This window comes from Mytilus edulis, chromosome 5 (genome assembly GCF_963676685.1).
Source record: "Mytilus edulis chromosome 5, xbMytEdul2.2, whole genome shotgun sequence".
NCBI lineage: Eukaryota > Metazoa > Mollusca > Bivalvia > Mytilida > Mytilidae > Mytilus > Mytilus edulis.
The window spans coordinates 22,680,736-22,707,279 of NC_092348.1; the positions used below are offsets into that span (position 1 = coordinate 22,680,736).

The 26,544-nt window shown below is 32.0% G+C and overlaps 1 protein-coding gene across 1 annotated transcript; it reads left to right on the plus strand.

The window, feature by feature from the left end:
• Positions 1-1,479: 1,479 nt before the first annotated feature.
• LOC139522327 (low-density lipoprotein receptor-like) lies at positions 1,480-26,292 on the plus strand. The gene is made up of 9 exons (XM_071315863.1): positions 1,480-2,909; positions 5,972-6,097; positions 6,635-6,760; positions 12,036-12,176; positions 14,623-14,748; positions 18,298-18,426; positions 19,749-19,877; positions 20,322-20,453; positions 25,844-26,292. The coding sequence occupies exons 4-9, from the start codon at positions 12,101-12,103 to the stop codon at positions 25,879-25,881; spliced, it is 630 nt and encodes a 209-aa protein (XP_071171964.1). The 5' UTR covers positions 1,480-2,909; positions 5,972-6,097; positions 6,635-6,760; positions 12,036-12,100; the 3' UTR covers positions 25,882-26,292.
• The last annotated feature ends 252 nt before the right edge of the window (positions 26,293-26,544 follow it).

Consider the following 26,544-nt stretch of genomic DNA (forward strand, 5'->3'; position numbering starts at 1 on the left):
GTCATTACCTGTAACTGTGAAAAAATAAGAACTCGTCAAAGACGCCATTTTGAGTTGTATCGGCCATTTTTATTTCATAGTTAGTGTCACCTGTTACATTAAATAATAATATGTTTGTATTTACGTGCTTGTATTGAAATAAATGATTCATTTTTTTTATCACTTTTATACCATATTTAAAAACAAACGTCAGCATTTGACATGTTAAACGGCGCCATTTTGAATTTTGCCGTCATTTTGAAAATACTATCTATGCACCCAGGTGTTAATCATATATTGTAGGCTTTTGTCGATATCAAATGATCAGTTTCACGGATAAATTAACTTTCTATCACACAATGATGGTGTATACATATGAATACTGTCAAACTTAGACACCTTGACGCGCCATTTTGAATTTGGACGCCATTTTGATGATTTCTGTATTATAAGGTTTAAAAAAAAACTAATTGGCATATCTTAATTATATTTCCTTATGTTTGTGACATCTTCTGAACTCATTTAAAATGGAAGACTTCGTCAAGTGAATTATGTTATACTTATGTCGTCCATCTTGAATTTGGCGGTCATATTGGATTTTTTTTTTCGTGGCTCCATATCTGAATTGTGTCTATACCCCTGAATCTTTCACTATGCCAAGTTTCATGCTTTTACCATAAAGTGATCAATTATTCTGATATCCGCTGGACTATAATTTATGCATAACTCGTCTTTTCCTAAAGGGCTTAATCAAAGGTCACCACATGCATATGACTTTGATTAAGTCGAATTATTCTTTTGCATGTGAATATATCATCAGCATATTATGACAAAATTGGACCAAACTCGCTGCTTAAAGGAAATTATAATTTCTAAAGTCCACTTCAATTTTTGATTGAAGAAAGAAAATACAATGGTAAAAGTATTCTGTTCTAGCTCATCTTGCTGGAAAGCCAATTGAGCTGTTCTCATCACTTGGCATCCGTCGTCGTATTTAGCCTTTTACATTTTGAGTTTCTCCTAGAGAACCACGGAATGGAATGAAACCAAACATGTCATGAATGTTACTTATGAGGTGTTGACCAAGTGTTGTTACTTTGAAACCAATCAATCACCCGAGATAGCCGCCAGCGGGGGGCTTCTATTAACTAGGGATCATATGGACACTACATACAATTGACTTCCTTTAGAGAAGCACTGAATGCAATGAAGCCAGACATTGTATGCATGTTCAATTTGAAGTGCTGACAAAGTCTTTTATTTAGAAGCCAATCATATATCCAAGATGGTCGCCATCTTAAGAATCGTTGAATAAATATAGGACCCTATTGACAATACGTACAAATGTTTTCGCTAAGAGAACCACTAAAAAGAATGAAAACAAACATGACATGACTTATCCGTATGCGATGCTGTCTAAGGGTTGTTATTTGTAGCAAATATATCAACCAAGATGGATGCCAACGGGGTCCTCAGCTTAACAAAGAACCCTATTGGAAATATATATAAATATCTTTTTCTAGACAACAGCTTAAAGGATTAAAACCATACATGGTATGGATGTTTCTTTTAATGTGCTGACAAAATGTTGTTACTTTGTAGCTGATTTGACAGAAGAGGGAGTAAGTTAAACATAGGACAATATCGGAAATACATGGAAATATTTCCCATAGAACCACTGAATATAATGATACAAACATGGCATGAATGTTTATAATGATGTGCCGTACAAATGTTGTTGCATTATCACCGAACCATTATGCAATATTGCCGACGGCAGGGGACTTAGTTTAACATAAGACCCTATGGTAAATACATGCACATGCTTCTTTCAGTTGAACACTGAAAGGAATGAAACCAAACGTGACACACATGTTCCTCGTGAGTTGATGATGCAGATATTAATACATATATCTTTACAGATTGAAATGTACTGTGAACTGCAAAACAAGAGTTCAAGGAAAATAGATCTAAACATACATTGTATGTCAACATGAGTAATATTGTCAATTGACATCTTGTTAATGTCCATATAAAGTCATTTTCGACAATTTCAATATATTTATTGGTATTTTTTGTAAACTTTACAAAGATCCACTACCTTTGATTAAATTACAGGGCCAATATTAAACATAATTTTCCCATCTTTATTCCGGTGTCTGTTATGATTTAAATTTAATTTATTTCCAAAACCAAAGTAGAATCAGGTGAGCAACACAGGATATAAAGAGCCTCTAGTTAAATATTATAAAGTTCCGTTCCTCTAGTAAATTACGGCTATTTGACTATCAAACTTTACTCGAATTGACATGTACTAAAATAAAGTTAAGCCAATCTATTGTTTAATTAACGGTAGCATGAAATACATTGAAAGATACCGGAACCTATTGAATGTGCTGTCATTTACACTAATATTCTGATGAATTCACCTCTAGTTATAGAAAATGAACAGTTGTAACCTCCAATGAAAGCATATATGTGTGTGACTTAGCTAATCTACATACCCATGTTATCATCATTTAAATTTCACAAAACGAGAACAAATTACAAATGTTCCTGGTTTTCACACTATCAAAATTAATAATGATGATAAATGGTATTAAAATAAACATTTTTTTCTCGTCTTTTTCATCAAAAGATATTAAAAATCTACTAGTTATTTATGTACAGAAGCTTGTTAAAACTAGACATGTTATGCCATTGCTTCAGTTATCATGATTATATGCGTACAATAGACGAAATGATAAAAAACAAACACATTCTACTTTAACATTATCTAACATGTACAACATTATTTTTGGTAGCATGGGAATGTGACAGTGGCCAAGTTAAATGTGATGATGGCATACAATGCATTTCTAAATTGAGTGTATGTGACAAACGCACAGATTGCCATGACACATCTGATGAGAATGAAGATATGTGTAAAGGTAAAAAGATATTGTGAACCATATTTCTTTTTTTTTAAGTCTCCCAAACAAAGTTTGGAGACTTATTGTTTTTGCTCAGTTCTTATTATTTTTATTCTTCTTCTTCTTCTTCTTCTTCTTCCTTCTTCTTCCGCCACTTTAAAAATGAACTTGTCCGCAGCGTTTCTCCAAAACAGCTTGTCAGATTGACTTAGAATTTCATAAAATTGTAGACTAATATGTCTAGGTGAGCCATCAATCTTTCGTTTGTGCATTGGGGTCTATTAAGGGGTACGTTGGGGGGTAGAAAGGAGGGAGGGGTTTACTATAGAACCCTATGGGATTTTATTTTCTAAAAATTTCAAATGAATATAACTTGAAAACTGTAAGTGATAGATACATGCAGTCTTCAGAATTGATTATAGGACAATCAAACAAATCACATGAAAAATAGGGGGAGTCCCAGGGAGTTCATCCCCACCCCCTTCAATTTGAGAATATGCTTATATCTTGTAAACGGTCCAGATCCCCACCCCTAAACCATATATATTCTTACATGGGACGATAAACAAATCAAATGAAATTAAAGGGAGGTCCCCGGGGGTCACCCCAACCCTGTTCAATTTGAGAATGTGCTATTATCTTGTAAACGGTCCAGATCCCCACCCCTAAACCATATATATTCTTGTAGGAGACAATAAAACAAATGATATGAAATTAAAGGGAAGTCCTTAGGGGGTCACCCCACCCCCTCTTGTTTCAAAACTTGTAAACGGTCAACATCCCCACCCCTAAACCATATATATTCTTGTAGGGGACAATAAAACAAATTAAATTAAATTAAATGAAAGTCCCTAGGGGGTCACCCCACCCCCTCTTATTTGAAAACTTGTAAACGGTCAACATCCCCACCCCTAAACCATATATATTCTTGTAGGGGACAATAAAACAAATGAAATGAAATAAAAAGGAAGTTCGGAGGGGGTCACCCCACCCCCTCTTGTTTGAAAACTTGTAAACGGTCAACATTCCATCCCTAAACTATATATATTCTTGTAGGGGACAATAAAACAAATGAAATGAAATAAGAGGGAAGTCCCAAGGGGGGTCACCCCACCCCCTCTTGTTTGAAAACTTGTAAACGGTCAACATCCCCACCCCTAAACCATATATATTCTTGTATGGGACAATAAAGCTAATCAAATAAAATTAAAGGGAAGTTCCTGGGGTCGCCCCACCCCTTTCAATTTGAGAATGTGCTATTATCTTGTAAACGGTCCAGATCCCCACCCTTAAACCATATACATTCTTGTAGGGGATAATAAAACAAATAAAATGAAATGTAGGTAAATTTCCTGGGGGTTACTACCACCCCTCCTGTTTGAATACTTGTAAATGGTGGAGATCCCTACTCGTAAGCCATATATATTCTTGTATGGGACAAAAAATCAAATCAAATGAACATGGGACCATATGAATGGCGAGTTATGGGAGCTTTGTTTGGGAGACTTCGTAACAGCATCCTGTTACAATTACTTCTTGTTTTAATTTAGAATTTGAATGGTAATCTGTCTGGTGTTTTTTGAGAAAAAAAATCATTCCACGATTGGCATGTTGACACTTCATTTTCATGCTTACATTATAATAGAGTATGTGGAGAATTATTAATTCCCCAAACATAATTTATAATTTTACATGAATAGAAAGAGGTTTTTGTTATTAATCTGCGAATTCGCAACCCAATGACATAGATAACCTTCTGAAGATATATGGTTATTTTAGCCATATATGTTTTGTTATTGTCATAATGAGCGTGGTTTTACTTGCCATTAAACCAGGTTCAACCCGCTGTGTTGTCTTAAAATTTCCTTTATGAGTTTGAATGTCCCTCTGGTATCTTTCGCCCCTCTTTTGTACCAAGTCAGAACTATGGCAGTTGTTATCAAATAGTTCGTTTCTACATGTTATGTGTATTTTGGTGCTTGTTTTTGTTGCACTTTAGTGTTTTTTATTATGAAGAAGTACTAGTTCTCAAGCTGCTTAATTCTGTAGTCATTGAATGTTTAAATGTCAATGAGAGATTATCTATTAATAGTAGTGCTCTCAATTTCATCAACACATTTAATCGACGTTCTCTACCAATCATTGCAGTTCATTAATCTAAGGACGTCATAAAATAGCATAATAACAGTTGATGAGTAACATAGCACAATGTATACATCTAACGTCAATAACTGTAGATATACCCTATGTAACTATTTTTTGCACTGACATTGACTTAGTTTATCCGGAATAAAATTTGATTGATTAATTTTTTGGTGTTTTAACGCCACTTTTAAGCACCGCATTTAGGCTATTTCGTGTCGGCCAGTTTTTATTGGTGAAGGCAACCGAGTGCCCGGAGAAAACTACAGACCTCCGAAAGCAAAACTGACAGTACTAGTCAATTAAGATTGAAGTCGAGTGCACCTGCACGAGCGGGGTTTGAACTCAAAACCTCAGTGTTGACTGGCTAGTGATTACAGTACTAACTACTTAGACCACTCGACCACCGAGGCCCCTCCCGAATAAGAAGTAATTTTGTTAAATATGATCAATGATTTCAAATGAGTATTTGCCAACATTGAACTATTTATGTGTAACAGGATTGAGACAAAGTGTTCACGTTTGTATGATAAATATTGAGACGGTTGTTTTTTACTCCATGTTTGTAATGTTATTGAGAGGGGAACTAAGAAGGTCAGGTGAATTATCAGGCTATATTGATAAGTTGTTTTATTGAGATAAATGTCTACGTCATTTTTTGATGTTCGGTAGTTTTGTTACTTTCGTTTAATCAAATGTAAAAGATGAGTCACTTCTATCATGTTTTGTTTTCGTCGACACGTATGATCAAACTTGTTTAAATCAAACACCTTGAAATTCATACTATTTAATCTACATTAATATGTTTTAGTTAAAAATATTTAGTGAATATTTTCGAATAGTTCTGCATGTCTTTAAACTAAAGAGAAAAATCTACTGCAATACACAATTCTATATTCTAAACTGATTCTGATAAAACATGTTTGATTTTTTTTTAGCAAGAGTATGTCCCTACGGTTCTAAAAAGTGTAGTGATGACTATTCTTGTGTTTATGAAGTACAGTGGTGTAATGGACCATATGATTGTTCATCGGGGTAAGACGAAGATCCTGATAAGTGCTTATGTAAATATGCATCTGAATTATATTGATAATTAGGTGTTGCTTTTGTAAACAGTACTATAAAAGCTGAATTACTAAGCATTAACTCTTTCGCGGGAAAGAATTTAAATATATACACAAATACAGTACAGCATATTAAAACTTATAAAATATCTAGGTGACAATCTTCTATTTAAATAGTTTGCCATAGCGTAACGTACTGTCTGAATGTACAATGGTTATCATTTTTATTTCATATCAAACTAAAAAGCTTACACTTGATACACAACTATCAGCTTCATCCGCATGTTAGACGTAGGTTTTGGTAGTGGTAAATAAACTCATTATAGATACCAGGACTAAATTTTGTATATACGCCAGAATGATAATTATGTCAGCACAAAAAGTGCTGACTACTGGGCTTGTGATACCCTCTGGGAAATAAATCTCCACCAGCAGTGGCATCAAGAAATGTGTTATATAATCCAAATTTATGTCTGATATAATACGCTCTAACAATTGCTAGCTTAACGACATTAGTTTTGTTAAATTTGTGTTTAGCATATGTTTGCCCTGAGGTGAAAAGGAAATGTGCTGATGACCAACAATGTGTCTATAAAGAAGGATGGTGTAATGGATATCCAGATTGTTAGGACAGTTCAGATGAAGATCCAGGTTTCTGTCGAGGTACTTTGATGATTAAATGCCAGTCTGCCTAAGAATCAGGCAGTGGTGAAAACATGACAAAAAAAAACCCACCAAATTTGACAATGATTTCAGTTCATTATATGTAGTTATGCACAAAAATAACATTCATTTCCGTTTTTTGTTCTGGTAATAGAAGATACAATTTGGTTGAAATGCACTAGGAATTAACGAATAAGGGGAGATAACTCTCTAATTTGATATCATTCTAATCAATTTTCTAACCAAGTTATTTGATATTACCAGACACACACAAACGAAAGACTAATAATTTTTAACTCAGGATGATGATAAGTTTTAAATAGCATGATTAGCTCGGTAGTTTTTTTCTGATCATGTTTTGATTTTTACCTAAATTGCCTGATTCTTACAAAGACTGGTACTTAACTACTTAATCTTTTTGTTTTTTTTTTTTGTTTTTGTATCATGAAAAAAAACAGGTCTTTTTGCAAGTGTATTGATAAAAAAAGACATTACTCAAAAACACAATTGTCAAGGTCCGCGTTTTTATATCAGTTATGGTAATACTGATGAAACGTGATACAAAATGTCTATGATGTGTATATAGATACGTTAGTTAGAACAAACTCAGTTAAACAATGCAAAAAATCAATTTACTTTTCAAATACATTTTATTTGAATCCTATTTAGTGATTTTTAGCGGCGCAAAGTTAGCATATGATTAAAATAACAACTGTTCCCGTGCCTTAATAGGACAATTTTGCAAACATTCATATATCTAGATTATAGCTGCGGTGATTATTTGTTTTCGACTTTGGTATCTTTTTCATTTGCATGTGCACTTAACTCATTGATGTTGTAACCTGCACTATTAGTTACATAGTGTGCTAGTGACCCAATACGGTATATATGGGGTCAGTAAATTTCATATGGGGCGAGAGCGAAGTTCGAATCCCCATATGGAATTTACTGACCCCATATATACCGTATTACGTCAGTAGCACACTATGTAACGAATTTATCTTACCGACTATCTTAACGTGTGAAATTAAGACTAGTGATTCTCAAAACGAGCAAGTCTTCAATACTGTTAGCGCTAAGAAAATACTTCCATTGATCCTACAAAAACAGATGCCAACAATAACGACTTGTAAGGTTTAAATGTGTTTTATGAATTTGTTTCAATCTTAATCATCAACTTCTTCGTCTGTTGGAACTTTCAAGATTTTTTCTCAGTACCGTTTTGTTTTTTACAAAGGGACATAACACCATTACTAACCGTGTATGAAATAAGCCCCGCTCCCTTCTTACCTAATAAGGAATATAAACGGACGTAACTCCACTACTAACCGTGTATGAGATAAGCCCCGCTTCCCTACTAACCTAATATCAAATATACACGGTTTGCACGCGGACGCTTTTAACCAATCATATTCTTGGAAATGTATAGGAGGTAAAATAAATATAAATATTACATCATATATCATAACACTCTACACTTTTCTTCTTTCTGATACATAAATTGCAACATTCAAAAGTAGCCAGACTATAACATGCTAACGACCATTTCCCATCCTATTACATCGTTAAAAGAATTTTAAAAAGTCGGCTACGACCTTTGTTCTTGGACAGAAGAAGAAAAAGATAAATCATACTTATAAGCGTAAACGATGAAATTGTACCCTATTGATAGGCTGTATAATTCACCAATCATTAAAGACTAATTGCTTTTTTTGAGAATACAACATATGTTTACATACTGTATATAAACGAAACATTAATTTTCATACCTATTGAAATATTTCTAGACATTATAGGGGCAATAGACTGCCGACGGTCATATAACCCAATAAAAACATAATAGATATAATAGATAGAAACCTCTTGTATTAAGATTTCTTTTGGTGAGGATAATTTCATATTATAGGTTAAAATATATACTAATCATCGTTTTTACCTGTGTAAGAATGAGATTTGTATAGATCGAATCTATCATTCATATTGTTTACCTTTGTTTCAATTTCAATGTTGATTTTATTTCCCTTTAAATAGATGAATACCCCTAATGTATGCATAACTCGTCTTTTCCTAAAGGGCTTAATCAAAGGTCACCACATGCATATGAATTTGATTAAGTCGAATTATTCTTTTGCATGTGAATATTTCATCAGCATATTATGACAAAATTGGACCAAACTCGCTGCTTAAAGGAATTTATAATTTCTAGAGTCCACTTCAATTTTTGCAGTCGGGGCACCTAGCGAACTCCATAATATTATGGAAATCCGTAATTTTTTTTATAAAATTATGGTTATTTCCCTTTGACTTATGATCTTAATTAGAGATGGGAGATAATTATATTTTCAAACATGATTTAAAAAAAAAGTAGACAGATGGAATTCATTATCTCGTTGTTGACGGCTTATTCAATAGACAAATAATATGACAAAATGGAATCGTCACCTTTGGGATGATTTTAAAATTAAATATTGATTTAAGCCGTCATTTATATTGGTGTCAAAAATTTCGTTCATAGCAAAGTTTGTTTTTATGTGTTTTTATATGGATCTCAAATATTATTATTTACTAATATACTTTTTTAAAATTATTGTGAAGTTTAAGGGTTGATTTTAACATACCTAAATAGAATAAAAAAATAAGTAAACAATTAACATGGGGGTTAAATTTCATAAATGCTTTTTTGAGCTTCTTTGTTAAATAATTGTTGCTATTTTTTTATCTGATTGAGGTTTTGACAGGTGAAGACTGCTGTACCCGTATTTTGATAATTTTCCTATTTTTAAAAGTCTGTTTTGTTCGCGCATCGTTGTCAATATAATGGACTGTTATGCGACTGTCATACATCTGAGAGGTTTAGCGCTATAAAACCAGGTTTTCACCATTATCTGCATAAGAAAATATATGTACTAAGTTAGGAATATGACAGTTGTTGTCCATTCGTTTGATATGTTAAATCTTTTGATTTTGCCATTTGATTCAGGAATTTCTGTTTGATACAAATATTTCTCGGAGTTCAGTATTTTTGAATTTCTCATTTTTGTGATTTTAGTTTTTATCATAAGAAATTCAATTATAATAATGGTATACATTTTACTGCACCAGATGCAAATATCAACAGTTAATTAAGGCCAAAATATTTATTAAAAATCTAAAGCTTACAACAAATATTGGAGAGTATTATCTTAAAAGTTTGAAAAATGATATTAGTATATAATCAAATAATACAGAAAAAATCTAGTTATTTGTGTAATATAATAAAACAAAGTTAATGGAAATCGAGTCTTCCCAAAAACTTCTTTGTTCAATACGATACAATAACAATTTAGAAATCTATTTCAATACACGAAAGTCAGTGGAGTGAGTGACAGTTCTCATCGTTTTATGCTTTGAATGAGCAAATGAGACATCAATTAAGACCCTTCTTATATATCATAAACATTTTCAAAAAAAACCTTTGCATATATTGTTCCCAATAAAAATAAAACCTTAATATTACTAATTCGAACTGATTGTTTTCATAACATTCAGTCTTATAATACTATGGAGAGAAATTGATAGACCTTGATTTAACCAATAAACAATTAAGTGTTGACCTGAAGTTTATTTTTTGAAAACTATATCAATCGCCAGTTTTATTAATGGATAAAACTTAAATTACGATAAATAAAACAAATGCAACACATCGAATTGTTTCCCAGGTGTGTGCTATGCACACGATAAAATGTGTAGAAGTAATTATGTTAGTTTGTCAACATTCAATCATGTAGCCACAGAGGTTAAATCAGTACGTTAATCCCTCGCATTGCATTTGCCACTTTAATAGACTTTATCAGATGACATCATGTACACTATTTTTTTTATAGATAAATCAATAACCAGATGTCTTACCTTTTAAAAATGACAGCCGATAAAACAAGCATTAATTAAAAAAATCAAAATTTTCAAAATATTCATTTTATAAAATTTTTATAAAGGAGGGCCAAATAATTGTCAATATCCAGTTCATTTTTTATTCGGTTTATGATTTTAAAATTGCTTTTTTGTATTTGTCAATTCTGTTTTTCAGTTTTGTGCTGTCATCACTCAATATTTGTTAATATAAATCAATCTAGCGAATCAAACGTAAAACAAGAATTGCATAGATAAGAGCTTTATATAAATAATGAGATATAGTATCATTCCTAAAAGACTCTTGTTCAAACCTTACATAAAATGAACAATAAGTTAGAAATTGCACAAATAAATACACGAATTTACAGTAATGTCAGCTACCCAATTTCAAGAGCACTATCGCCTGGCCTTAAAGTGAATCATAGGTATATATTTTTCTTCAGATAGAGCTGTTTTATACCTTTGCTAAAAAGATGATTTTAATATCCCTTTTGCCAAAAAAATAATAAAAAGTCGTGCAAAATTGCCCAAATTTATAAAGATTGTTCAAGAGAGAAAACGTGCTTACTTGCTACAAAAACAAAATTTAAATTTCCCTATCATTCCAGTATAAATATTTTTCTAAAAGAAGTTGAAAAAAATCATTCTAAAGTATACAAATATTGTTTTCTTTTTGTTTTCTTTTTTAAACATAATGCAATAATTCGTTTTTTTGTCTTGGGCAAAGAACTAGACCGATAGTTTACTGCAATGCAGTATTGATTTCCAATCAATACCTACAAAAATAGCTTCTGATATAAAGATGATTGTTTTTGCCGCTTGTGCTTCAAAATGAAGAAGTTATTGGAACCATTTAGTCATTTATCAAAATGTGTATCTTGAATAAGAGAGGCGAAAAAAAACAGACAAAGCTATGGCTAAAAAAGACAAACAGACAAACACACAAACAATAGGACACAACATTCAAAATAGAGAACGAAAGACTGTGCAACACGAACCCCATATGATGTGCATATTTCTTTTTTTAATTTCAAATCTAATCCATTAATTATAATATTAATTATCAATGTACGCCATGTTAATTTTTCAGACCAATCGCATTTGACAACCACACCTAGAATGATCTCAATACACTGCTCTGTCTATTAATGTTCATACAATACCTCGAAATAAACGTTGTATTTCACATACCTGCACACACAAATTGTCTAAACAAGATTTACAAATTTTGAAATATGTTGTTGAATGCCCTCCCTGGTCTGATGGGACTTGTAGTGCAGTATGTAATGAACAACATGTACGACAACAACGCAAATATTTAGTCAGACCGAAGATTTAGTAGGTAAATACATATTTATAACAATTAGTCTGTTTTTCATTGTAGATTATAAATGTCTTCCCGGATATGTAAAATGCAAAGACGGACTGCAGTGTAAGCGTTCTGTTTACATGTGTTCAGTGTTCTATTTTGATCAGGGTCCAAAGTGTAATGATGGTTCCGATAAAGATGATGACTATTGTTCAGGTATAGATTTGTGATCTTGGATAACTCAAAATACAAATGCAATGCTATAGGTCATCATGGACCGGACTTTTGATGTTAAAGGAACTGTATGTTAAATGAGAGAGTTGATTATTAACACTGAGTTAATTTCATATGTTAGCTTTCTTCTGATAAACATGTTAAGACAAACAATAAACGGATACGATTTTTTAACAAAAGAAGCCAGCTCGCCAAAATTAAAGTTCAAAATTGTCCGATTATGCTTTTGCTAGGTACTTTTGCCTAACGCCGTTGTCAGTTCTAGTATAATATTCTCTGTAAGGCTATTGAAATTTGTATCTACTATATTGTATCAACCAACATTGCATATCTTCGTAGACAATCAGGATTTGTCTACATGCAAATTTGTATTTTAGTCCGATATCAGACCCCTATTCAGTCGTTTATTAGACAGTTACGTTGTTTTATATTTCGATTTAAACATTCAATCAAACTTAATCACCAACTCATTTAAATTTGAAACATTGTGACTGAAGTGGTATGATTGCCAATGAGACAACTATTAACGAAAGATCAAATAACACGGAAATTAACAACTATAGGTCAGCGTACGGCCCTCAACAATGAATAAACCCATACTGCATAGTCAGGCCCCGAAGTAACAAACGTAAAACAATTAAAACGAGAAAACTTACGGCCTAATGTATGAACACAAAATGAACGAAAAACAAATTACAAAAGCAACACAGCAACAAACGATATACACAGAATTACAGACTCTTGACTTGGGACAGGCACATACACACAGAATCTGGCGGGGTTAAACATGTAAGCAGGATCCCAACCCTCCCCGAACCTGGAACCTTAAAGAACGAACTAAATAAATCAGTAAAAAAGGTTAAACTCCTCAGATGGATTCACTTGGAAAAACATCGAACAAAAACACAGAGTGGAGGTGGCCGAGTACTTGTACATCCGAAAAAAAACAAAAATACTCTAAGTACAGTTTTAAGCGAATAACAACAAATAAAAAAAATCTTGTATCTGAGACTAAAGTGTCAATCACAACACATCCATCAGCAAATGGATTTAGTGTAAATACGTCATAAACAGTCAGAGAAAAACATGACATTGTGCAATGCCAAGATACAGGTATCGTCAGATTGTAGAATGAATGTGCATATATATATCAATATTAATACCAATAAAAAAAATATTTAGAGATCTAATTACAGTGTTGAACTAGTTACCTTTAAGAATAAATGTATTTAAAGTATTGATAATTAACAAGGATTGTTTCAAAATTTCCGGGCACGGTAAACAACATCTCCATAAAATTTAGGATGTGATATCCCCTTTCAAAAAAAAAGTTTTCTATAGGTACAACCAAATTTCAAAACCAAATCTGTAAATCTATGGAAGAATTTAGTAAAGGTTTAAAGTAATTAATGGTAATGAAATCCCTGACCTAATATTTTATCAGTTACTGTAATAGATTCATTTAAATCCAAAACGTCACAACAGACACGTGCAAAGAGAACGAGGTGTGATATATAAACACCGTAAGATGGTGCCAAAGGAACAACATCATCCAAAAGAGGAAAATTAACAATAGGGAACGACAAATTGGCCCTTTTGTCGCGTTTAGGGTGGAGTTTCCCGTGTAAAAACTAAAATATCTAGATCTAGATCTAGGACAGTTATTACCGTTTACATATGATCAACTTAAACTAAGTTCCTATTTCTAATTAGTAGTGTAATTCAATTATATATGTATTTAGATGTATCGAGTCATGATTTCCGTCGGAGATCCTCTTTTGAAAAACCTTATTATTTCATTTTATTATTCAAAAATTTGATTTTGATGGCAGATTTTTGATAGTTTTTTTTCAATATGTTCACAATCATTTGAGATGCGAGATCCACCGACCACTGTTTAACTATGAAGCTACATTCCTACCTATTGTCTTCGTTTGATCATGTAAATAACTTGTGTCTATGAGTTATAGAACATTTGTCATATAAATAACATAAATATTTCTATTCATATCAAGCTTCACCGGATTGAAGTTTGTACATGTACATGTATCTGTATCAAAAAGATCAACCGCATACCACATAAATAAAACCCAATAAATACCCTTAAAACTTAAAGAAAAAGCTCATATGATGAAGATATAATCTTTTAATCAGTTTAATTGAAGTTTCTTGATCCTTGTCTGGGTGTGGTTATACTCTTATATGCTCTAACAACGTTTTAAAGAGCTTTTCGATTTCAAAAATTTTGACATCGGCATCACAGCTGAAGAGAAATTATTTGTCGAAATTCGTATCTGGTGCATGAAAATTGGTAACGTAAATGTTATTTTGTTGTTACTACTATTATTTTCTTGACTTGCATAAACCTGTTTTTTGTTCCAAACTAATAATCAGTCAAACAGTAAATTTATTTTGTTTTATATTGTAGCTTACGAATGTCCTAGGCATTTTGTGAAGTGCCCTAATGGTAATGTATGTGTACTTGAGTCAATGATTTGTTCTGGGGAACAGTTGTGTAATGGCGAGTCAGAAGATGAACAAGAGTTTTGTAAAAGTAATTAGTTAATTATTTGTTGTTATTAAGATAAGCGTTTGCTATCGTTACAGTTAGCTATGTAGTACTGTACATTTTACAGATCAGAGATTTGCTAATTAAAAGGCATTTACTAATACTTCATGTCTCACTAAAGATAACATAAGTCACAATTCTAATTGATAACCAAATGAGAAAGGACATAGGTTATACGTTCATGACGTAAAATCAGTATGTGCACAGCAAAACAAAAACAAAAAACAAAAAACAAAAAGCAAAAATCACAACAAAAAAAAAAAGAAACACACGTGGTCTTTTCGTACCTTCTACTACTTACTTCACATTCACTTCACTGTATATGTAATGATCTTGTCGAGGCTATCAAATACAGAAAAAAATATTCTGAAGGGTATCCATGTTCGTGTATTGAAGAACTCTTGCATTTTAATGGAAATATTATTTTACGATTTTGCAAAATTTGCATACATCCTTATATAAATTTGTAATTCGTTAAATATTTACATTTGCCCCCGACGAATGAAAGTGAAGTCACAGTTAAGTACGATAAAGGATGCGCATGCTCATGATAAACTGCAATTTTCATTATTGGTATGCCTTACACAAGACGTTTTTTTCCATTTTAAATCATTATTCAGAATGAACAACACATCACTTGTCCTTTTTTTCTGTGTTAATTAAGAGACTTATAAGTCGTGATTCTGAATAGGCGAGCCTTTCGTCTAGCGTCTACAATTGGACAAGTTGTGTTTTGTTTACAATTTCTGTATCGATACAATTATTGATGAAAGTTTCGTCCCCGAATGTTTTTCCCTCACATATTAAGTGAAGTTAATGTGAAATAAATATAATAGTTATCAAAAGTACCAGGATTATAATTTAATACGCCAGAAGCGCGTTTCGTCTACATAAGACTAATCAGTGACTCTCAGATCAAAACAGTTAAAAAGCCAAACAAATACAAAGTTGAAGAGCATTGAGGACCCAAAATTTCAAAAAGTTGTGCCAAATACGGCTAAGGTTATCTACTCCTGGGCGTAAGAAAATCCTTAGAGTTTCGAAAAATTCAAAGTTTTGTAAATAGAAAATTTATAAAAATGACCATATAATTGATATTCATGTCAACACTGAAGTGCTGACTACTGGGCTGGTGATACCCTCGGGGACGAAACGTCCAACAGCAGTGGCATCGACCCAGTGGTGTTAATAGTTATCAAAAGTACCAGGATTATAATTTAATACGCCAGACGCGCGTTTCGTCTACATAAGACTCATCATAAGGTATGAATAGATTACGTGTGTGTTCCTTTGAAACTTAAACTACATTAATTGAACCGAATAGTATTCTTCGGATATTTATAAAACGATCTATTATTTCCAACTGCCAAATTACCTAACGTATAGTTTCACTTTACTAACATATATATTGTGTTACAAGATTTAGTCTACAAAGAACTTATTATGTGTAAAATATCTCTTTCGTAAGGTTTTGCTTATTATATTTTGTTAAAAAAACCTATTTGTAATAGGTCAGCTAGTTTAGGTCAAATATGTCAATATATTTATCTCATCAGAGTAACATCAAGCGAAATCTCTAAGCACTTAAATTGCAAGATGTTATTTAAGGAGAGGCAAAATATACCAAAATAATATTCAAACTAATAAGTCAAAGTCAACCTGACCAATGGCAAATAAAACAAAACAATCAAAAGACAAACAGGAGAAAACTAAAGAGTGACCAGTTATGCTATTGAAAATATGTGTACTGAAGCAAAATAATATATGTTTCGAAAGTTTTTATGTATTTTTGACGAGGAATTCTATTTATTAACAAAATTTAGCTATTCCGTTCTGTATTTTTTAAACGTTAGCTGGACTACCTATTACAATATTTGTTTGCACTTGTTGGCGCCAAATAATACGCCTCCTTCATTGTTAATATTTTAAATGAAATTACTAAGCTTGATCAAGCTAGATTTGGTACACTTAATTTTTGGATGTTATTCTCTAATGCTTTTTCATTTCGTTACTGCATTTGTAATCCAATCATATTGTTTCGTCTGAGTTTTGTTAAAACGCAACGCTTGTTTTGGCTTCTTAAACAATAACAATTGAATTTTGAATGACCATCTTCACACATATGTTCCTGAAGGTTAGTTATGAGCTTTTCTCATTACTAAACGTCCATCGTCGATTTCATTTGTTCGTCTTCGTCTATCCTCGTCTTTCGTGATCTGTTATATATTACATTGAACAGCTGATACGGGAATTCCAAAATTCTGATTCAAGCTGTGGTCTCCATTTATGGCCATGCCAAATATGGTAGTGAGCTACAAGCTGCAACACCCACACACCCACACAAATATTCGATTGAATTAAACAAGATTATTGAAAATATACAAATTTTATTATCTCCATTAATGAAAAATGTTAAACTTATGTTTAAGAGGGAAAGAAGGGTAACATACAAAAGAAGATAGAAAAAAGCAGTAAACTATAAATAATATCAGCAAGACAAGAACATTTATGATGAATTTGGATATAGTATTCAATGTTAAAAGTGTCAGTTGTTGAAGGTGAAATAATACCCTGGTTATCGACACAGATTTGTTGTGGCCTTTCGTTAAAATATTTGTTTGGGTAAATTACTATGTTGTGTGTCCCTTAATGTATCTCGCATCTTAATGACAAAACGTTGAAATGCTCGAAAAACTTTAGATATTATAGTTAAACAACGATAACAGTCTATATATTTTGCAAGAGTATTTTTTTATTCTCTACGGTCGTTGTTTTTTCTTTTTCTTGAGTCATGGACTATTTCTATGTCATCAAAGAGGGACGAAAGATACCAAAGGGACAGTCAAACAGACAAATCGAAAATAAAGTGACAACGCCATGGCTCAAAATGAAAAAGAGACAAACAATAGTACACGTGACACAACATAGAAAACTAAAGAATAAACAGCACGAACCCCACCAAAAACTAGGGGTGATCTCAGGTGCTCCGGAAGGATAAGCAGATCCTGCTCCACATGTGGCACCCTTCGTGTTGCTTATGTGATAACAAATCCTGTAAATAGTCTTATTCGGTAGGTCACATTCATGAAAGGGAAGGCCATTGTAGTTACGACGTAAGGAACATATCCGACATCATTTGTGAAACGTTTATTCCATAAAGATCAAAGGGTCTAAAGAACAATTATTTGTCTAGACGTTTTCTTGGACACCTAATATATAACCCGGTTTTTGAGTGGGTTGATTATACTTTATAGGTTTCGATGGTTTTTTTTGTAGACTGTTGTTTTTCGTTTGCCTTTTTTCAATTCCATTTCATTTTTAATGTGTCTACGACTCATGAGTTGAATATCCCATTAGTATGTTCCACCCAATTTCCTCAGTTTCATCTTTTGAATAATGTGCTTTTCTTTTCTTTTTTGCATGCCTGATAGAAATATCTAAATGATGAAACAGAAAACTGAAACCTTACTTTATATTTACTGTTCATTGTCAAATTATGAGGAACGTATGGTAATATATGTTCTTCAATTACAGCATATAACTGTGGTTTTATGATGTCCAAATGTGATAATGGTTACCAATGTGTACACGATTACAAGAAATGTGATGGCTTCGCAGATTGTTCAGATGGTTCAGACGAGAATCCAGAAATCTGTATAGAAAGTATGTTCAATTGCATCAAACGAATGAATAATTGATATCATATCAGTTTCACAATTTAGAGATGAAAGGTTTAAGTGATGAACATTAGTGTTGAGTCCCCCTAACACCCCCCCCCCCCCCCCCCGGCCCCCAAAAAGCATAAGGATAACGAATTGTGTTATTCATTAAATATTTAACAAATAGATTTCCTTTTTATATGTTTTCATTCTACAAAGTTTGTTATGTGGCAAAGCATATTATTGCCTATACTTCAAACATAATAAAGATAGTCAGAAAATACAAATTACTGTTATCTATGAGATATGTTATAGCTGCAAATGGATTTCCACATAAATAAGAACGACCACTAGTGGGTGCATGTTCAAATAGTATTTACACACAAACATTACTAAGATATACACTTGTGTAAAATATACACAACAATTCATGCAAAATTAAATGTTTGAAAATGAGGACATTTCATGCAAATAACCACATCACTTTTTTTATTGGTCCGACAAACAATATGTGACAAATTAAATTGATCTGATTACTTTTGCCTCCTAAATAAAGAATAGAACATTTCCTTCATTCTATTAACGAGTACAGTTAATTTTGTATATCCAATGCAACGTTATTTGAAAATACTTTCCAAGGCACCAGAAAAAAGTAAAATAAAACAAATAGCGAAGTCTAAGAAAAATAAAAAAAACGGAAAGTCCGTATTGAAATGGCAAAATCATTAAATTCCTTAATATTGACAACGATGTGTGAAGGGGTTTGAATCAAAGTAATATGAGTTTGATACTATTTACGTTAAAGATCAATTGGTATTTTGTTTTTGGTAAACGAATTATTTTACATGCAATCAAACAAACAGGACACCTAGTTAACGTTTAAAACATGTTGAACCTGCATTATGGTTATGATCGCTATTCCTAGAACATCAAGTTTTTGCAAAAACATTATATACAGTATTATAGACTATAATTCATTGTGTAATGATTATTCTTAGTTTTAATTATTTGAAACATTTGATTGTCATGTAAAATACTTAATATTCAATCAATTTATTTTGAACAAAGTTATTCGACCTTTCTTTTTATTAAAGTCTTGTCACGGATAAAAGAAATTTTGAATAGTGCGTTGAAGCTTTTGTAAAATTGTCGTTAGTAATTTAACTTGTATGCATTTTTTTCTGTTATTGATGCATGCTAACAAGATAAAGCCAAGCCACCCAGACTCTCAGATAGAACACATTTCAAATAAATTTTAATATGACAAACTGTCAGACGGTTTCTGATGTACAAAACTTCCTTAATGTCTTGAAAACTTTTTGATAGATCGAATCTGTCCAGTTGGAACAGTGAAATGTAATAATGACGTCCAGTGTATATATGCATACCAAATTTGTGATGGATATCATGATTGCAGCGATAAATCGGATGAAAACCCAAAGATTTGCACAAAAGGTAATAAAAAATTGTTTAGTTCTATATTTGTTTGAGCAAATAAAAAGAAAGTAAAAAAAATAAAGTAATTTATAACATATACTAATTTTTGTAAGCTTGGTATCTTTGAGTTTTTAAGCTGTCAATACCGTGTATCATATATGTTGACAAGATGTTATTAATAGAGTTTAACTTACATTCGTCTGTCACTCCCAGAAGAAGAACAAAATGACAAAACTTTAATAAAAATTTACAATGGAAAGTCCTTTATCAAACGGCAAAATCAGCCACAAATACGGTAAAAATTGGGTACAGGCATTTCCTTACGTAGACAATGGTGGATTATAACTGGTGTTATAGCTTGCTCAATCTATCACTTGTATGACAGTATCATATGATTCCACTTTATGTTTTATGTATCCCAGTAATAACAATTTAATAATAAAAAAAACGTTATATTTACAGACAGAGATTGTCATAATGGAATGTCTAGATGTTCTAATAATAATCCACATTGCATATATGATAGTTGGTTCTGCAACGACGATGTAGATTGTCAATACAGAGAAGATGAAAATCCAAATTTTTGCTTAAATCGTATGTAGAGACTTAATTGAATACGATGTGTTCATAGATATCTATTATTATTGTATTTATATTGTGTCAAAAAGCAAATTTATTCGTTCAGTGTATGTTAAAAACTGAGAATGGAAATGGGGAAATGTGTCAAAGAGACAGCAACCAGACCAAAGATAAAAAAAACTATATTTACGAACGCTGTCCTTCTACCGATTATAAAATTTAGTTAATGTTTTGACTGATTTGTGATATCGAAAACCCTGATGTAATAATTTTACAGTAATACAGAGATTTCTTTCGTTAAACTCTTTTACGTTGTTACATACTCGAGTGAATCGAACAAGTCGAGATATATAAACATCATAAGATAATGACGAAGGAACGTAACCATCTATATATATTATAGTGTGTCTTTCTGTATTATAATGTTATACTACTTAGTCAGGTTAAGGGAAATGTTGGCGCCTGTTAAAACGTTTAAACCCGCTGCACTTTTTGTACTTGTCCCAAGTCAGCAACCTGTTGTTCAGTGGTTGTCTTTTGTTGATGTGATTCATAAGCGTTTCTCGCTTCTTGTTTCTCGTTTTTTTTTATATAGATTTTACACTAGTCATTTTAGGGGCCCTTTATAGCTTGCTGTTTGGAGTGAGCCAAAGCTCCGTGTTGAAGGCAGTACTTTATAACCTATAAAGGTTTGCTTTTTACAAATTGTGACTTGGATGGAGAGTTGTCTCATTGGCAGTTATACCTTATCTTTTTATATATATAAATATATATAAATATTCAGGTGCGTTTTGTTTTTAAATTTTTGCCATCTATAGCGCACCAAAAGCTTTTGTGATGTAGACGAATCCGATCATACGATGATCAAGTTAACTTTATTTGCTCTAAAAGAGACATAACTGTCATATGTAGACCCCAGACACTCACTGCTTTCGCTTGGGTCAATTTGGAATGATAACAGCTCAATTATACTTAAAAGGGCATTGTTTTGGTAAGAGACTGCAGCTTTTTTATGATGCTTAGACGTGCGTAAAATATATTTTACAGTTTATGTTAAATATTATTATTATTACTTTTTTGGGAAATATTGTTTAAAAGTCAGAATTGGCAAATTATACTTTCAATGAATGATGTTTCATTGCTACACATAGCATGCACTCGTCCATTGTCCAGTTTGTTGTCCAATATAATTGTGTATCAAAACTGTGAATTAAGCTGTATTCAGATAACATGTTTTCATATTTATTGTAAAGGGTCACTTATCCAGAGTAGGATCGATGTTCAACAGAGTATATTAAATTGTTATCATCAAATTCATAAAAAAATAAATAAACCAGTTAATAAATGTGTTCCACTTGATTGTTGGTAAAGATGGAGAACAGAGAACTAAAGGCAAAGCATAACATTTACTGTTATTGACAATCCACAAAAACTTTATATGTCTTAGAATTTTGACTTGATCAAGTTGACATCCTTATCTTTATTAACAATTACAGTATCATAATAATACATTACAGTTGGGGGCAGACCAAGTTTTACATGTAGACGGGCGGAACAGATAACACGGCGTTTACTCGCGTGCACTTCATTTAAACGCCGCGTTAACTCTGCGTTAACTCTGAAATTTCATTAGATATAAAAAGTAAACTGGCGTTTTCTTTACCGTTTACCTCCGCGTTAACGCGAGAATGGCGCTTCTTCTAATTTTGTTAAGAGTAAACGGGCGTTTATTTCCGCGTTAACGTGAAAAAAGGCGTGTCTTATATTTTCGTTTAAAGTAAACGCGTGTTAACGCAGAGTGTCATCGTATAATGGATATACTGACCTTACTGTCACATGATAAGTTACATCAAAATTAAATGATTCTCGATTGACATATTGATGATTATAAAGAATGATATTACACCTCTTTAATTAATTGAGTATTAATCATAGCATATTTCGTTAACTGAACTGAAAATAAAAAAAAGTTCAAACATGTCCTTCGTTTATTCAAATAATTAATTCATTACCAAAATCCAACAGTTTTCACATCTCAGACTGGCTTATATATAACAACCTTGTTTGACCGCATCAACCAAAACTGAAAAAAATTTCACTTTATTTTGTAAATCTTATAGTAAGTCAGTAATAATTTTATTTCAGGATGGATTGTATAATACAAATGCTAGCAATATTGATACACAATGACTATAAAATTTTGTCCGCATCAATTAAGAGTATCAGCATGTCCCCTTTTTATTCAAAATATGAATCGCAAAAAAACTTCAGTAGTTTTGATACCTCAGGCTGACTCGTATAACAAAATTATTTGTCCGCATCAACATTTACTCACCATATTGGAACTGAACATAATGACCACACAGTTTTGTCCGCATCAATTTAGAGTGCCAGCATGTCCTCTTTTAATTCAAAATATTGATTCGTAAAAAAAATCAGTAGTTTTGATACCTCATATAAAAAAGTTATGTGTCCACATCAACCAAAACTGACCATATTTGCACTTCATTATGTAAATCTTATAGCTGTATAGTAAATCAATAATGTTTTGATGTCAGAATGGATTGCATAATACAAATAATAGCAATATTGGAACAACATGACTACAAAATTGTGTCTGCATTAAATTAGAAATGCCAGTATGTCCTCTTTCTATTCAAAATATTGAATCGTTTCAAAAATTTAAGTAGTTTTGATTCCTCAGGCTGACTCGTTAAACAAAATTATTCGACTGCATCAACCAAAACTGACCATATTTGAACTTTACTTTGTAAATATATATAGCCTCATAGGAGATCAGTAATATATCTATGTCAGGATGGATTGTATAATAAAGATGACAGCAATAATGGAACAAAATGACAACATTATTTTCTCAGCATCAATTTAGAGTGCCAGCATTTCCTCTCTGTATCCATAATAATGAACCGTCACTAAAGTTAGTAGTTCGGAATTGCTTGTATTGAAAACAATACTATTTAAGGGCATCAACCAACACTGACATGACTGATTTCCTTTGTACTTTATAATTAAAAGTATGAGAAGTTCGCTTCTTGGAATAGTATACTGTAGGTAAATTATGTCGGTTGATTAATTTTGTTTGAGGCTTAACGTCCAGGGGCAAATATTCCATTCATGTTCAGAACAAATATATTTTTTCGGACGTTCAAGATATTATTAATAATCGGTAAGGATAAGTCTGTCTAAATTGACAAGATGGTACATAATTATACAACACCTTATAAATATCCCTAAAATGTACAATTTTCGTTTGAACATTTGACCAAAACAGAATCGTGAATCCAAGGCAAACAAGGTGAATTACGACGAAAAATACATGTATTGAATGCATAGAGTTATTTTAGGAAGAGACTGTTAAAAATGGGGAACGAAGCAACGTAAAACATGTTGTTCATATCCAATCAAATACAAATGCGTTTGAAAACCTTTCTTTCTACCTTCTGATTAAAACAAAAACATTTCCTTTCTTCTGTGATAGCTGCATATATATTTGTCGATCAGAAGTGTGTAATTGTATAGCAATTATTTAATTTTTATAAGAACATAAAATGATTTTTTTTTAATATGCATAATATCTATAAAGAGTCTAACGAGTTTAGTAATGTGTCTGGTCTGGAGCAGACTTGCCAAGAAGTCTGCAGCAGTCCTAAAAAAATATCTGGTCTACCAACGTCGAAGTTAACTTGCTCGTCTGCTTAAAATTTCCCAAGTTAACCGTAGAATCTGGCAAAATCATTCTTGAAGTTAGAGATAAGTTAGTACGATTAGATAATATTCAAGTTTCCAAAAAGGGTTAATATGCATTTTTACGTCGTTTCTGTCATAGTGGAAATATTCTTTTGTGAGTCGATATTTGTACATGTAACTTTTGAAAAGAAGATATACTAAATCTGCTACTTAAAGTTATTGGAACTGATCTTTTGCAATTAATGAAAGTTAATATTTCGAATATAAATCGTTTTTGAATTGTTTTGGTTTTAAATTCATAAACGTAAAACATATAATTTATTAAGATAAAAGTTGTTTTAACAAAATAAATAAACGTTCAAATGTACACGAACTTTATTTTATAATTTACACAATCAGTTAACGCGAAAAGTAAACGCGCGTTTACTTTCAAGTGCACGTAAAATACACTTGTGAAATCTGTAGTAAATGCCCGTTTTCTTTTAAGTGCACACAAAATATAAACTTGTGAAATATGAAGTAAACGCTCGTTTACTACTGACTAAACGGGCACAGAGTAAACGCGCGTTTACTCTGGTAGACGTTATACATTTTCATTTTGATCGCGTTTACTAGTAAACGCCAAAATTGAAGTTAACTTACGAAATATGTGCATGCGGCGTTAACATGCGGTTTTTTTATGTAATGCTTGATCTGCACCCAACTGTACGTTCTGACATTAAACATAATACATGTCAGACATATCTGAAAAGTTAAATGGGTAAAGGCAAATCAATAATAACTTCATTTTGTCAAATCGCATAAAATTAAATAACAATGACCAGTCCCTATATTAGCGGTAAATTTAGTTTGAAGGGAAAATAATAGATTAGTTAAGACATTGTTTTGTAATTACTACACAAGCGTAATCCCCGAATTCTTTACCTAGAAATTCTAAACCATAATGGCTATACGTGTTCAGTTTCCATTATGGAAAATGAACGGCATTAACCTTGTGTATATACATGTATATAATACATTTTTTTGTAAGTATATGTAAATTTAGGAGATTGTCATTGATCGCAGATGTTCAGTACTTTTAGAATGAAATTCAAAACAGTGTGGCTGTGGCCATTGATTGACACATTAAATTCATCCATTGACTGGGACAATTTAGGTGAACGTTTGTATGTAACGACCACTGCTCACTATGTACTTTTTAAAGACACTTAAACCATGGGACCATCAAGGTTCTCAACACCTTAATAAAGTAATTTGAAAAAAGTAATCTGAAATAACACGATGATTTGATTTATATCAATTATATAAATCAAAACATAAAGGTTATTCCTGATTATTTTTTCGAATTATTCTATAATTAAAGGCGTTAAGAAACCTTTGGTAACCCCACAGTTTAAATGTCTATCGTATATACGTCGTGAACAGTGATCGTTACAGACAAACGTTTACGTAAATTGTCCCAGTCAATGGATGAATTTAATGTGTCAATCAATGGCACAGCCACACTGTTTTGAATTTCATTCTAAATTCCGTTTTATTTTATTTTTCACGTAAACTGATGTAGAACATGTAGAATAAATCGTTGTAAATTCTTGAACTGTACAGAATACCAGGAACTGTTTCCATAATAAATATTATTATAGTATTACAATATAATAATAAGACATTCAATGTTTTTGTTATTTTATCTTTTACAGGTCCAAAAGGATCAAAGGGATTTCCGTGGTTGACATAGTAGTTTAATTGGAGTTTTAGTAAAACGAATTTGCTTAAATCAAATGACGGCTGAAAAAATGCATTGTGTTATAACAAATAACATTACCGGTACCAATTTTACTGCACCAGATGCGCATTTCGACAATACATGTTTCTTCAGTGATGCTCGTGGCCAAAATATGTAAAATCCAAATAAAAGATGAAGAGCTATAATCAAAAAGTTCCAAAAAGTATAGCCAAATCCGTGAAAGGAATCAGAGCTTTTCCTGAGGGAGATACATTCCTTAATTTATAATATGTTTTAACATTTTGTAACAGCAAATTTAATAACACAAAAAAAATCCGTATTTTCATGCATTGGGAATTACAATTTTGTTGGTACAAATCTTGTATTCAGATTCAATCATAATATAATAAAATATTTATGAAATAAGCCATGTTATTTTAAAAATTCGATCATTTTAGTGCATATCGTTCGAGACATAGCATTAGCGATATAAGGCATTGCCAAAATCGTTGCTTTGATATCGATATCAGCTGAAAGCCATCACAAGGTTTTAACTATTTTACGAGAGAAAAAAAACCACATAACGGACATAAAAATCTATATTTAATCCAAGAGGTGAATAAGGAAATAACCTATCTATAAGACAATGAAAGCTGTCTGTCATTTTCAAGATTT

Bases quoted from the DNA above. Each gene is read 5' to 3' on its own strand.
- LOC139522327 (XM_071315863.1), top strand. From the start codon at position 12,101: ATGTGTTCAGTGTTCTATTTTGATCAGGGTCCAAAGTGTAATGATGGT. The intron at 12,177-14,622 runs GTATAGATTTGT...TTTATATTGTAG, and splicing joins AGATGATGACTATTGTTCAG to CTTACGAATGTCCTAGGCAT. The intron at 14,749-18,297 runs GTAATTAGTTAA...CTTCAATTACAG, and splicing joins TGAACAAGAGTTTTGTAAAA to CATATAACTGTGGTTTTATG.